Genomic DNA, 15,317 nt, shown 5'->3' with positions numbered 1-15,317 from the left:
GCTCAAAGCCAGTTGTCAAAAAGAAAATATTCCTCTGGGACCTGTCTGTTTGTTCATTTACTCTGGAAATGAGCTATTTTCCACAGCTCTAATGTCAGAAAAAGTCTTAGATTGGGCCTGGTGAAATATAACTGTCCTGTAATACCAGAGCTATAAAATATAGCCTGCTTTTGGCTAGCTCCCAAGGAGCTCTGGACTATATCTGTTAAAGACATTAACACTCCAAATAATTTCACCAGCTGTTTCAGATAAGCATACAGTAAGTAGGTGAGGCAAATAGACTTATGACTCATGTCTTTTCCTAGCCAAGCCTTTCATCTCAAAAGTTAGACCACAAAATCAATTGGACGTTTCTGTAGACAGTGACTTTTAGACTTCTTTTTGCAACATACCTCTAGTTCACCAAAGAATAAGCAGTCAGGAAAGGCACGGCTGACATGCATATATATTTGCAGTCACAAGAAGAGTTTGCAAACAAGAGACATACTGGCAGAGAGGACTGAGTGTTTTGCAGAAGTGGCACTGAGGACATTTTGACTCATGCATCCATTTGCAAAGGCTGTAACAGTTAAAGAGAAGGCATCCTGGCATATTCAGGGTTAATTTGATTGCTACAACTGTAGGGGAGGGGACATCAATGGAGGTATTGTTTTTTAATATGTACCAGAATCAGACCACAATTCTTGGTGATTTCATTTTATCTACAGCTTAGGATGATAAAAATACAGCACGTGATGGCAGTCTGGAAATTTTCATTCTTGAACTCACTCACTCATGATAAGCACTGAAAGTCCAAAGGTTACATTTATATTAGTTTAATATTGATGAGCCATGAAACAAGATGTTTCTGGTGAATAAAAGGTGGGTGTATAAAACTGAACTCTGCTCAGCCTTAGTATTTTGAAGATAACATGGTAAATCTGAACCCAGAGAACAAAACCACAAAGAATCTTTGGCCTGGGAACATGACAGACTCTTGTCTGTGTTAGAAATATTATTAAAATGCTTTATGAATAGTGTTGTTAGAACAGCACAGCTGGCAGCTCTCCCTGGCGGGAGGAGGAGGTAGAGGAGAAGCTACCAAGGGCTTTTTGTATTAAGGTATCACTCTCTTTGTTTTGCAAATTTACTATCTCTTTGTTACAGTAAAGCATATACTCCTTAGTTTTCTCATGCAGATAAGAGTAATTCCAATTTTTAATGATCCTGTCTTTGAGAAAGAGTGAGTTTGAACTTTTGGTAACCTAAAGAGCTTTCTAAGCATGCGTAATCAGCTAATGCATATAAGCCTATCCGCCCCGCATACTTAAGTAGTTAATTATAATACACATGCGACGGATGACGTGACGTCATTTCATATATGTTTGTATGAACCGGAAATGAGTTGTAAGAGTTCCTGCTTTTGCACACGTGCCCAGGAGAGAGGCGATAAAGCCCGCTGAGAAGTTTTCCCCGCGGGCAGAGTGTGGTCTTTTGTCTTCGCTCTGACCCTATTTGCAAATATACCTTTTGTGTTGCTAATAGCATGTGTCTGAGAGTTCTTTGCCTCCCGAGAAATGAACCACAGCAATTTCTGCAACAATCTGGCAACTCCGCCGGGACCTTCTCGTGGACTACCCCGGAATCCAGCGGCGGAGCGCCTCCGGTACCAGGGGAAGTGCGCACCGAGCCGACTCTTTGGGCTCGCCCCTGGAATTTGAGGCGTGAGTCGGGATATTCGGGAAGTTAAAGAATCCCGTGCAAATTCTTCAGTTTCTGGAGAGGTCAGACACACTTCGGTATTTGGATCGAGATCTCTGGGGTATCTGAGTGAGTATACGAATTCCCTTTGCCCAATTTGGTTCTGGATCCAAAACAAGGGGGGTAAAAGATCGCTGGGGGATTTTTCGGGCTCAGTTTTCAGTAAACCTTTTGTAAGGATCTTTTGGTATTTGGCGTGCCTTGGGCGCACTCTTGTGGGCAAAATGGGTACGGTTAGCTCCTGTGTAAAAAACCCGGATACCCCTCTAAAATTCTTATTACGTCATTTTAATAAATTTGCAAAGCCGGCCGATTACGGAGTAAAAATGAAAAAAGGTGATTCAATTAAGTTTTGTCAACTCGAGTCGCCAACATTTGGGGTCCACTGGACCCCGAAAGGATCCTTTGTGGTAGAAGAAGTGATAGCTATCCATGAAATTGTTATGCAGAATGGGTATTGGAATCAGTTTCCTTATATTGATTGTTGGTTGTGGGTGGTTCAAAATCAGCCACCTTGGATTAAGAATTACTTAGTAAAGTCTCATGTGATGGTTGTTAAGGAAAAGACTCGAAGAGAACCGCCTGTACTCCCTGAGTCTGATGAGGGGGGGAATTCTGAATTGGCTGAGTATCGGACCCGCGCTCCGGCTGCCCTGTCAGGTAGCGAAGATGAGTCAGATGCCTCCTCGGGATCCAGTCCCTCTGCACCACCACCCCCTCCCTTAGGGAGACCACCACCGGCATATCAAAGCATACCTAATGATTTAAAGCGTGAGCCTCAGCCAAGTGCCCCATCTGAATCCGGGAATAAGGGTTATTATTTGCGCAAGCCTGTAGAGTCACAGCCGGTGCTGAACTGCCTGATGCGAGAGGTTATTGGAGAAGGGGGCAATGCAACTTTTGTCTACTCCCCATTTAGCACTTCAGATTATTTAATTGGAAGAATCAGAGCCCGTCTTTTCGTGAAGACCCTGAAAAGATGAGGGACCTGTTTCAATCTATTGGGCAGACTCATCGACCCACTTGGGCTGATGTCCAGATGATGCTCCAGACCCTCCTAACCCCAGAGGAGAGGAGATTAGTGTTGGGAACAGCAGAACGTATTGCGGCAGCCAGAGTTGAGTCAGAGGGTGCTGCTGGTCGTATTCTGCGTGATACCTGCCCTGTTGAGGAGCCAAGATGGGATAATCATACTGCAGAAGGAAGAGAGCTGAGTGCACGGTATCTGGGAATTATAGTAGAAGCAATGGGAAAGGCAGTGCCTCGAGTTACTAATCTGTCTAAGTTGTATGAAGTGAGACAGGGAAGAGAGGAGGATCCCTCAGCTTTCCTTGGGAGGCTGTATGAGGCGTTTCGCAGGTTTTCGGATCTGGATCCAGAAGCCCCAGATAACCAGCGCATGGTAAATCTTATGTTTATTGGTCAATCTGCTGCTGATATCCATAAGAAGTTACAGAAAACTGAGGGAGGTGCTGGGAAACCGATTTCAGAGCTGGTGGAAATTGCATATAAGGTGTATGGGAATCGTGAGCAAGTGCAGGAGCGCAAGGAAGATAAAAAGGCTCAGCGACAGATGGCAGCACTAGCAGCTGCTATAACTGGAGGTAACCCTGGAAAGGCTGGGATACAGAAGGGGAAAGGAGAAAGAGTGGGAGCAGACGTTTGTGCTTATTGCAAAGAGAAAGGACACTGGAAGAGGGAATGCCCAAAGTTGAAGGAGAAGAGAGAGAGGGAACCGAGAGGTCACCTCATGCGGGCAGAAGACAAGGGTGAGGACTCAGAATGAAGGGGACGGGGATCTAAGACCACTACCCTTCGGGTTGGAGCCCGAGAAGATCCCATGGTAACCATTAGGGTTGGTGGCAAAAACTTTGAAGCCTTGGTGGATACTGGGGCTACATTTTCAATGATTCCAGAAAACCCCCCTGTGCAGGAACTAGTGAACAGCATGTACTTGTGGAAGGGATTGAGGGAACGCAATCCCGACTCCCTGTTTGTAAACCACTCCTCACCAAAGTGGGGGACCATTTGCTTGAGCACTCCTTTGTGTATTCTCCAAGTTGCCCGGTTGCACTCCTTGGGCGGGACTTACTTACAAAATTGCAAGCTGGGATCTTTTTCAGAGACAATCAGATGGTGGTCCAGCTACCTGTCAAGCAGAGCTCGAACTATCAGGTGGCTCTCCTGGAGGACCGATGCCCTGCAGTAAGTCCAGAAGATCACATGATTGGAGTAGACCCCTCAGTATGGGCTGATGGAACCCCTGCGTGAGCTAAGTCCGTCTCCCCGGTAAGGATCGTATTCAAGGATGGGGAGGGGCCCGTTCGGGTAAAGCAGTATCCACTCAGCCGAGCAGCTAGAGCTGGACTCAAGCCGTTAATAGAGAAATACAAGAGGTGTGGATGGCTAGTGGAAGGGTCCTCACCCTATAACACCCCCATCCTTGGAGTGCCGAAGGCAGATGGGGTCTCATACAGACTGGTCCAAGACCTACGAGCAGTAAATAAGAAGGTCCTTTCAGACCATCCTGTAGTCCCGAACCCTCACACGATTTTGACACAAGTACCGGGGGAAGCTGAAATATTTTCAGTGCTAGATTTGAAAGATGCTTTCTTCTCTATTCCCCTTCACTGAGAGAGTCAAAAATTGTTTTCTTTTCAATGGGAGGATCCAGATACTTTCCATAAAGCCCAACTCATGTGGACAGTTCTCCCACAAGGATTCGTAGCAGCCCCCATATTTTCGGACTTGCCCTTCAGAAGGATTTGGAGGAGTGGAAGGGATCACACCCCGCAGTGACTCTCCTCCAGTATGTGGATGACCTGCTAGTTGCAAGCCCAAACTTGCAGCTCTGCGAGGAAGCCACCAGGTCACTGCTAAACACTCTGGGGGAAAAAGGATATAAAGTCTCTAGAGAGAAAGCCCAAATATGTCAGCCTCAAGTCACATTTTTGGGATATAAGCTCTCAAAAGGAGTCAGAGCCCTGAGTGCAGATTGCATACAGGCAATCCAAGGTCTAACCCCACCTAAGTCACCCAAGGAGTTACGGGCATTCCTAGGGCTAACTGGGTTCTGTTGACTATGGATACCAGATTATGGTGGGAAGGCTAGACCACTGTATGACTCACTGACTAAGGAGAGTCTCACTAAATGGAAATGGAATAAAGAAATGCAGCATGCCTTTGATCTGCTGAAGGCAGCATTAATTCAGCCCCCTGCCCTGGCCATCCCAAATAGTAAAAAGCCATATCGACTGTATGTTCATGAGAATCGAGGGGTTGCATCAGGGGTGCTGACACAGCCATCAGGCCCGACCTGGAGACCCGTGGGATATTACTCAAAGGTTCTAGATCCAGTTGCACTGGGGTGGCCAGCCTGTCTTCGGGCTGTGGCAGCCACAGCAGTGGTTGTTGAAGAAGCCCAGAAGATAGTCATGGGTGCGGATATGGAAATACTCACTCCTCATGGAGTTCCCCAGATCCTAGGGACTGAGGGAGGGAAATTTCTTAACCCCTCCAGACAATCACGGTATGAGATATTTTTGCTCTCTAATCCAGGACTTACTTTCAAACATACTACAGCCTTAAACCCTGCAACCTTGCTGCCGGAGCCAGGGAAACCGACGCATGACTGCCTTGAGGTCCTGAATCAAACCACACAGGTGCGGCCTGATCTTGCTGAGGACCCAATCGAGGACCCAGATGGTGAATACTTCGTAGACGGCTCCAGCTCTGTCATCGATGGAAAAAGACGAACAGGATGTGCAGTGGTAACCTTGGATAAGGTAGTATGGAGGGAGTCATTGCCAAGCTCATGGTCGGCATAGGCCGCGGAACTCACTGCGCTCACCCGAGCATTACAGCTGGGGACAGACCAGCGGGTTAATATATATACTGACTCTCGGTATGCTTTTTCTACAGTCCATGCGCACGGACTATTGTGGAAAGAAAGGGGTTTCATTACAGCCTCTGGGAATAAGATTGCTAATGGCCCCCAGATTATCAAACTACTAGAGGCACTCCACCAGCCTAAAGAGGTAGCAGTCATTCATGTGCGGGCCCATGGGAAGGCTGCTGAGGAAAAGCATAAGCTTGGAAATGCAAAGGCTGATGCGGCAGCAAAGGAAGCCGCATTTATTGGGGGAGAAGCGGAGGAGGTATCCAGGCAGGCCATGTCCCATGCCATACGGCCATACGTTCAGGATTTAGTCCCACAGTATTCCCCTGAAGAAGATAAGTTTGCACAGAAAGCTTCTGCAGAAAAGAACTCCCGGGGTGGTGGATAGTACTGGGAGGGAAAGTCATGATACCCAGGCCATTGCTTCGGGAGGTGCTGCAACAGCTCCATGCAAGAACCCATATGGGAGGCTTGGCCATGGGTGATCTAGTGATCCGCCAAGCAGTAGCCCCAGGGCTATATGTAGAAGCTCAGCGCATTGCTACCAAGTGCATCACATGCCAGAAAGTAAATCCTCGAAGGAAACCCCCTGTGCCAATGGGAGGTAGACCCTGGGCAGCGTACCCTGGACAGGCATGGCAGATTGATTTTGCCGAGCTCCCACGGTCCGGACATCACGGGTTTTTACTTGTCATGGTAGACCAGCTCTCTGGTTGGGTCGAGGCCTGGCCCACCAGGACTGCCACTGCAGCTACAGTAGTGAAGTATTTGTTGCAGGAGATCATTCCCCGGTATTCCCTGCCTGAGTCCATTGAGTCGGATCAAGGACAACACTTCGTGGGAAAAGTGGTTCAAGAAGTCACGCAAACTCTCAAGGTTACTTGGAAACTACACACATCATGGAGACCACAGAGTTCAGGACAAGTGGAACGCATGAATAGGACTTTAAAGACTCTGCTCACCAAAATCTGTATTGAGACACGCCTTAAGTGGCCTCAAGCATTGCCGCTAGCTCTTACTTGCATTTGAAACACTCCCCGACGGGGCCTCAAATTGACCCCATATGAAATTATGTTTGGCAAACCGCCTCGAGTCTTACCCCCTGGGATGCGAGAAAATGTAACTTTTGAGTTAGGGAATAGTGAGCTTCATATGTATGTTATTGCTTTGCAGTCTGTCTTGTCTTCTCTTCACAGGTATGCAGCCTCCTTTCAGCGTCTGCCTTTAGACGTACCAGTACATGACTTCTCCCCGGGAGACTGGGTCTTGGTGCAGCGGTGGAAAAAGGAACCCTTGACTGAGAGGTGGAGTGACCCTTTACAGGTACTTCTAACAACCCACACCGCTGTAAAGATTGCTGGCCATGATCGTTGGATACACCATACCCGTGTGAAATGACATCTACGAGCGTCGGAGGACATCAACTCCCAAGACGAGCTCACTCCGGAAGCTGAGTCGTCTTTGGAACAAGAAGCCAGCAAGTGGAGCTGTGAACCTATTGGTGATCTCCAAGTGCGCCTGAGACGGCTTAATCAGAGCTCAGAAAATTAGACAAGAAAGTAAAAGGGAAACGTTTAGGCTGTGTTTGATCTCATAAAAGGGAAAATATGGTGGGAATCTTAATGTGCCTTGTTATCTGCATAATGAAAGAAGCAGGATTGCGTAGCCTTAGCCGCTGGCCTATGCCCCCGCTTTCCCCAGTTGTTTCCCCAGGGACAAATTTGTATGTTGACATGATGGAAAGAATTGCAGGTACTTTTAATCTTACCAACTGCTGGGCCTGTGGGGGGCTCCGAGAGGCCGGAGGCCAGTGGCCTTGGAGGGCTTTTCCTTTGGCCCCAAAGTGGCTAGTGAGTAGCAAGGCAGATGTTAAGAGTACTAGTCGAAAATGGGATGAAAACCACAGCTGGGAACTTTCCCAAGTGGCATTGGGAGAGTATTGCATCAATAATAATGGTACAGGAAAAAGCTTGGGACACAGCCGTTGCATATGGACTTTAAAAGTAAGATGGATGAACCCTACAAAATTAGAACAGCTTCATTATCCTAATAGCCCAGGGTATAATCGGCTAGTGTGGCAGCATCCTAATGGAACAGTTGCGTGGTTTAATAAGTATTGGAGTGCCACAAATCAAAGTAATGATCGGACAGATTGTACAGTCAAGAATCAGGATGGGCTATGGGAATGTTCCATGAAAGGAGGCCTCACAGCCGCTGGTCCTTTGGGTCCAGAAGGAGGCTTGGGGTTTCCCGAGACGCCCTATGGTTGGGCCCCTCTAAATGCCACTAATAGAGAAAATAGGGCGTTAAGAGGATACTATTGGATTTGCGGACGACGGGCCTATACGATACTACCACAAGGGTGGACAGGAACTTGCTATCTTGGAGTGATTGTACCAGCTTTCTTCTTGCTACCATCAGAGGTTGGAAATGGGTTGGGAGTCTCTTTGTATGATGATTGGAAAAGGGGCAAGAGAAGTATTGATGTAAGTTTGACACAGGGTGGCTCCCAAAAGTGGAAGGAGGATGAGTGGCCTCCTCAAAGGATCATTGAGTATTATGGACCAGCTACATGGGCTAATGATGGGAGTTGGGGATATCGGACACCTATCTATATGCTAAATAGAATCATCCGATTGCAGGCAGTCTTGGAAATAATTACTAACCAGACTGCCACTGCTCTCGAGTTACTGGCCCGGCAGAGTTCTCAGATGAGAGCAGCCATATACCAAAATCGGATGGCCTTAGATTATTTACTCGCAGAGGATGGCGGAGTCTGTGGAAAGCTCAACCTTTCTAATTGTTGCCTCCAAATAGACGACAACGGAAAGGCGGTCTTGGAGATTGCCAAAGAGATCAGGAAAATAGCCCATGTGCCAATACAAACGTGGGAAACCACATGGAGTAAAGACTGGTGGTTTAAACTATTTGGAGGACCCTGGTGGAAAAAAGTAGGATTTGTGCTTTTGTGTGCTCTGACTGGTTTGATTTTTATCCCTTGCCTTATTCCTTGTCTCACTAGATTGATAACCACCACAGTAGAAGGGATGCAGGTCGCAGCAGTCCCTCTGAAAGCACAGACTGCAGCAAAAGTCATGGTCCTCAGAAAAATTCCTCGTAATTATCTTGATTTGCCTAAATAAAGTAAAGAGCAGAAAGCATCTTGAGGGGGGATATTGTTAGAAATATTATTAAAAATGCTTTATGAATACTGTTGTTAGAACAGCACAGCTGGCAGCTCTCCCTGGCGGGAGGAGGAGGTAGAGGAGAAGCTACCAAGGGCTCTTTGTATTAAGGTATCACTCTCTTTGTTTTGCAAATTTACTATCTCTTTGTTACAGTAAAGCATATACTCCTTAGTTTTCTCATGCAGATAAGAGTAATTCCAATTTTTAATGATCCTGTCTTTGAGAAAGAGTGAGTTTGAACTTTTGGTAACCTAAAGAGCTTTCTAAGCATGCGTAATCAGCTAATGCATATAAGCCTATCCGCCCCGCATACTTAAGTAGTTAATTATAATACACATGCGACGGATGACGTGACGTCATTTCATATATGTTTGTATGAACCGGAAATGAGTTGTAAGAGTTCCCGCTTTTGCACACGTGCCCAGGAGAGAGGGGATAAAGCCCGCTGAGAAGTTTTCCCCGCAGGCAGAGTGTGGTCTTTTGTCTTCGCTCTGACCCTATTTGCAAATATACCTTTTGTGTTGCTAATAGCGTGTGTCTGAGAGTTCTTTGCCTCCCGAGAAACGAACTGCAGCAATTTCTGCAACATCTGGATGTATTATGTGTGTACACACACACACACACACACACACACACACACACACACACTGCCCAACAAAAATAGGCGGGCATGCGGGTGGGGACAGAGGCCTGCATCCGGCATCCCCCCCAACACCTTTGGGGCTGGGCCTGTTCTCCCTTTCCCCCACGGAGCCACTGCCCCCCCAACTCTCCACCACTGTTGTGGGAATGGGCCCGCCTCTCCCCCACCTCCCTGTCACTGTTTCAGGGCTGGGCCCACCCCCCTCAACTTCCCCACTGCTGTTTCTGGGCTGGGCTAGGCCCAGTGCCCCCCCATATTCTCTGTTTTGGGGCCAGGCCAGGCCTGGCATGCCTCCGCTCAACCTTCCTGCTACTGCTGTGGGGCCAGCACCAGCCCCCCACCCCACGCCTTCACTGCTGCTGTTTCAGGGCCAGGCCGCTCCCCCCTACCCTCCATTTTGGGGCCGGGCCCAGCGTGCCCTCACCCCTCCTTGCCAGTTTTGGGGCCAGGCCCACTCCTGCCATCCCCCCACCAGGCCCTCCCCACCCCACATTGGCCCAGGTCTGCTGCTCCCCACCCTCTGCCGCCATAGTGGGTTGGCTTCTCCTCCCCTTGGGCCTGCTTGCCCCCCCTCCTCCCTGCTACCATCATGTCGGCCCGGGCTCACTGCTTCCCCTCCCTACCTCCCGTGTCAGGAGGAAGCAGTGTGGGAGAGAGAAGGGCAGCTCTGGTCTCAGACCCCTCTTCCATAATTCGCTGCTTGCAGGGAGCAGGGATGAGGGGTGAGGCCAGCGCTCTGCTGCCACTGCCACTGCCTCCATCCCCTGTGTGCCCACCATCATGGTAGCACTCCACTGCACCACCACCTCCTGTCTGAATGCTGTATTCACACTCTGATTGGTTGTTTCTGTCAGCCAGTCAGAGTGTGAATAAAGCATTATGGACAGACAGACAAACAGACTAAGGCTTTTATAACATTAGAATATATATATATGTCGAACCCTGGGGCACCAGCTAGACCTGTCCTTTTGTTTCCTTTAGGCTAAGCTGCAGCTTCCCCTCCCCAGTGCCGACCTCTTTAGGTCCCAGGGCAAATTGTCCCCTCCCATCAGGGGCTTCCCCTCAACCCCCACCTCCCCCCACAGTGGGGAGGGTCCCTCCTCCCTTGTGAGTCACCCAGGAAGGGGATTCCCACAACTCCACGGGTGTCAAGCGGTGGACTTGTCTGCAGCGGTGTGTTGGGGCAAGGCATTCCCTCCATCTGTAGGAGGGCCCTAGCTGCCTCATGCAGCTCTTCTGACCTGTTAGCCCACTCTAGAGCCCTGTGTACTGCCCCCTGCACCCTGTTCCTGGTTCATGCAGGGTTAAGGACCCATGCTGCCTCATACAGCTGCCTGCGGTCCCATCTGCTCTATGACCCTGTGTAGCGTCCCATGCACCAATGACCTGTTCCTGCTTCATGCAGGGTTGGAGACCTGCACTGCCTCGTGCAGTTGCTGTGGCCCCTTCAATCCTATCAGCCCTGTGCACCCTCCATGCACAGAATGGGGTTCTGCTCCTGCCTCACACAGGGGGTTGGAGACCTGTGCTGCCTTGTGCAGCGGCTAAGGTCCCGTTCACTCCCAGACTCTCTCTACACTGACCTATGCACCGCTGCCCCTGCCTCATGCAGAGGGTTGGAGACCTGTGTTTCCTCATGCAGCAGCTGTGGTCCTGTCCGTTCCCAGACCCTCCATGCACCGAACTGTACACTGCTGCCCCTGCCTCATGCAGGGGGTTGGAGACCTGTGCTACTTTGTGCAGAAGCTCTGGTCCCATCTGCTCCTGGTCCCTTCATTCACTGACTTGTGCAATACCGCCCCTGCCTTGTGCAGGGGGTTGGAGACCCACACTGCCTCATGCAGCGGCTGTGGTCCCGTCCAATCCTGTATCCTCTCTGCACCAACCTGTGCACCATTGCCGCAGCTCTCCCTCCATAGCAGGCTTGGGATACAGCTGCTTGCTGATTCCTGTCCAACAAACATCTTCTGTGTGCTTCGGGGGTAACTGCTTTGCTCCACTGGTCAACTACACCAGCTCCTTTTCAGCCCTCTTTGTTGTTCCATGTCAAAGCCACCCATGTGCTGGGCACGCTACCTTTTTATTCCTTCAGAAGGCTCTGCCTCCAGATTGGGAGCGGACCAATAAGAAAGCCTGAGGCATTAGATCCCCCTCAGGTCTTTCTCTTCACCTTGCCCATAGGTTAGGGTGGGGCAAGCCTCTCTCCTTCCCTTTACTGATTGGTGGGGAAGGAAGATGCCCCCACCAATCACCCTGAGCTTTCCAGATCAAGTCAGTGAGCTGGGTTGCTACCAGCAAGCCTACTAGACTTAGTTCCATCAAAAATGATGGTTTTTGAAGCTCAAACCTTCCTCCAGGCATCAACCCCAAGTCTGATGGGTAGTTGTTTCCTGTGGCATGCATACTAAAGCAGAGAAGTACAGTTCTTGCTGTTCCCAAACTTGCCCTGCCAACGTAGGTCAGGATCGCCTAGAGATCTTAGCCAATGGTGTCTGCTAGAGGACTGCATGGATGAGGCTGGAGTGTTTTTTCCAATCCAGATTTGCTTGATGCTACCACTTTGAGAAGAATCAGCGATGAGATATTAAATCTATGTTAGCAAAAAGAAGAGCATTCTGTCTGTAGCTCAGGACTGCAGTAGAACAAAGAATTTATTCTCTGCACTTCACTTTTTACTAATGCTACTTTGGTATTTATCTATCTTTCTGCTTCATCCATTTACAAGCCCCAGGCCACTGGCAACAAGTAGATGGTAAATGGAGTTTCTAAATTAAAACATAGACACTGTAGGCTTTTAGCATTAAAAGACCAAAGGTTCACTTAGTTCATCCCCTTTCTTCCATTAAGTAACAACTCCATTCTCAGCAGGTATGTCCAATGACATTATTCTCCCATAAATAAATCTACAGCAGACTTCAATGCACTAACACCACCATCTCCCAGTGGCAGAGAACAGGTGCCAGAAGTTCCAAGCATTTAAAGGTGATATCCCTATAGAAGCAAACATCTATTTTAAAATTAAATGTTTGGTATTTGTGAAATTAAATGGAATAAAAGGAAATGAGCTCTCTATGTCCAGGAATAAATGGCAAGTTCTTAATATACTTTCTGTTTACAAAGAGAAGTGGAGTGGTCAAACTGCCTTACTGGAAGATAAGACCTCCTGTGTGATAGCTGTGGACTGCTATTGATTGGTTGCATGGTCTTGACCTTTCAGATTGAAATGGGATCAGGAATGGGAAATGGGACCAGAAATGACCACATTTATTTGGACAAAATTTTCTTGTGAATAATTGGCCAGTTTCAGAAAACTCAACCCATTTTGGAGGGTTTGTTTTATTAAAATATTAACAACATTTCTTTATAAGTAAGTGAATTTTTAACAATGGATTGTTCCTATTGTTGCTGTTATTTTGCTAAATAGTTTGATGGAAAATTTGTTATAAATTTCAAACAATGAAAAATGGGTCCATTTTAGACTCTTTGAAATGGCAACAGCTTGCACATTTTGCAGCTCCTTCATTTTCATTTTGTGTATGTATTTTGACCAGCTCCATTAAGAGTACTTATCTCTCTTACAGGAGTATCATGAAGATTAGCTAATTGCTCACCTGCAATAATGAAACAGTTTTAGAAGGGATTCATCTGGCTCATTTTTAGGTAAAACACTTTTCAGATATAAATTTGCTGGATAAGTGCTAGGTATTGCTGTAATGTAAAACATCTGTGCCTATCTGCAAGGGGGGCACAGACTGCTGCAGTGGCTCAGGCTCCAGCCCCTACCCATGGTCCCATGGTTCAGCCACTTGTGCTGGCAGGCTCCATGCATGCTGCAGCCTGGGATAAGTAGCCACAGCCTGGCCCCACAGCAACAGCACACAACTTACATAGTTGCTATAGGGGCAGGTTGGAGCTGTGCTCAGTGCCCCACACTAAAACAGGGATGAAGCCTGCTATGCAGAGCAAGGGGAAGAGGGAGGGTGGGGAAGAGGGAAAGCAAAGGCTGCAGGGAGAAAGAGGAGAAAGCAAAGGCTTGGGGGAATGGGGAGCAATGGCTCTGGGGGGACACCAGGTTTGCAGGGGGTAGGCACAAGCAGAGGGTAAACTGTGTGACTTCCCCACACCACCTGCCTCCCTGCAGTGGTGGAAAGGATGAAGTAGAGGGACCTTCCAATAATTAGGACCTATACTTGAAAAAGCAGGAAAAAATATACATTTTCCATATATATAATCTAATTATTGGGGGATCACCTTAGATTCCAGGTCATATTCAAATAGATTTGAATAAATATGATAGTCATTAGGGCTGTGTGAAGCTTCAGTAGCCAATTCGATTTGGAGAGTTGGCTCAATTCGGCAGCCAAAACTCTGAATCAGAATCAAATTGAGAGACCCATTAAAAGCTCTGAATCGAATTGCAGCCTCTGAATCAATTCAGAAAAGATTCAGAGATGCCCAAGGCAGACATTCAGGAAACAGAAACTGAGAAAAGGGAGGGGGAGGAGGAGGAGGTGGAAAGACTGCTTTGATATTGACATCTGTAGCTGGCCAGTGACTGTGATCTTTCTCTGAGCTCCCTTCCAACCACAGTGCTCTGGGGGAGGGACATAGAAACAACATATAAGGCTGTATGTGACCTCATCTGTGTGCCTTTTGTGAGCTGTCTGGTTGGCTCTCTGTTGCAGCAGCAGTGTCTGAAGGGTTCTAGCTTGGTAGTAGGTAGTCTCTTGCCACCAACTTCTATCTAATCCTTCCTATTTACCCTTGTCTATAATCCCTATTGTTATCCATTCCTTTCAGTTTATTCTGTCCCCAAAATCCTCTTATTTGTTCTTGTTAGCCTTTTTTTTTTTCCTCTGACAAAAAGAAATCTGTGTTTTCCCTGACAGTGTGTCATCGCTGTGCAGGATAGCACAACATATATTACACACAGACACACACACACACATTTTGCAGCACACTAAACATCATCAAGTGTGCTGGAAAGGCAGGTGCCAGGTCTTTTGACAGGGGAGGGAAGGGGGCAGAGGGAGAGCTGCAGGTTCTACCCTCTCCCCCCCTTTCATGGCAGCAAGGAGTCTTCTGCAAGGAAGTGGGAGGTGTGTCTGCACCTGCAGCACCACCTGTAACACCAGTAACCACAACCAGCAGCAGCATGACATCCTCCACTCCAATTTCAGTTGCTAGTGTGAGCCTTCCAGTGCCTGAGGAGGAGCTGGATCAGGAAGTAGGGGACCTGAGTGCCTGTCACAGGGCACTAAGGTGCCTGCTTCTATTAGAGCAGAGGTTACCCATGGAGGGAACACAAAGAGCCAGATAAGAGTCCAGGTGCAGGTTGCCATGACAACTGGCTAATAAGGGAATTGGCCACACCTGCACCTGGTCAGCTGGCTGGAAGAGGCAGGGCCCTAGGCCAATATAAACCCCAGGGCTGGGACCAGGTAGTTCAGTTCCCTGCCAGCAGCTGAAGGGGAAGGAGCCTTCAGGAAGAAAGTGCTCAGAGATGCTACAGCCATTGGATATACTACCCTTAGGGCTAATGGGGCACCAGGAGCCCATAAGGTACCCTCACCTAAAGGCACCCAGTATTAGACAAGGAGTTTTACTCTTTTAAAGGGGCAGAGCATACCTTGCACTTTGTTACATTATAGCCCAGGTGCTTATGTTTGATTGCTGTTTGTTTGATAACACTGGTGGTTTGGGTGAGGCTATTTAGGGAAGGACGAGGCCTCATTGGGGGGCCCACGATAGCATAGGGACCCCGGTGCCAAGGTGCGCAGCGACAGGGGCTGTGGAAAGCCCAGTGCTGAGGGGCGCAGTGACAGGGGCTGTGGGAGAGCCCTAACGT

General features: G+C 48.3%; 1 protein-coding gene across 3 annotated transcripts in view; it reads left to right on the top strand.

The window, feature by feature from the left end:
• The window catches only part of LOC149864369 (endogenous retrovirus group 3 member 1 Env polyprotein-like), a 268,641-nt gene extending 259,357 nt beyond the window's left edge, over positions 1-9,284 (top strand). The window contains exons 1-2 of one of the 3 annotated variants that reach the window (XR_016442503.1): positions 950-1,101; positions 1,525-1,622. Coding sequence is in view for 2 of the 3 variants with exons in the window: in XM_090048399.1 (XP_089904525.1) it covers positions 7,246-8,781 (1,536 nt within the window). In the remaining variant the exon portion in view is untranslated. Of the gene's footprint in view, positions 1-949; positions 1,102-1,524; positions 1,623-6,834 lie in introns of those variants that run through there. The other 2 variants (XM_090048400.1, XM_090048399.1) reach the window with 2 other exon arrangements.
• Positions 9,285-15,317: the final 6,033 nt, after the last annotated feature.

Source organism: Crocodylus siamensis, chromosome 5, assembly GCF_052110815.1.
Source record: "Crocodylus siamensis isolate JL-2025a chromosome 5, ASM5211081v1, whole genome shotgun sequence".
In the NCBI taxonomy this organism is placed as follows: Eukaryota; Metazoa; Chordata; order Crocodylia; family Crocodylidae; genus Crocodylus; species Crocodylus siamensis.
This window is presented reverse-complemented; position numbering and strand designations above follow the sequence as displayed.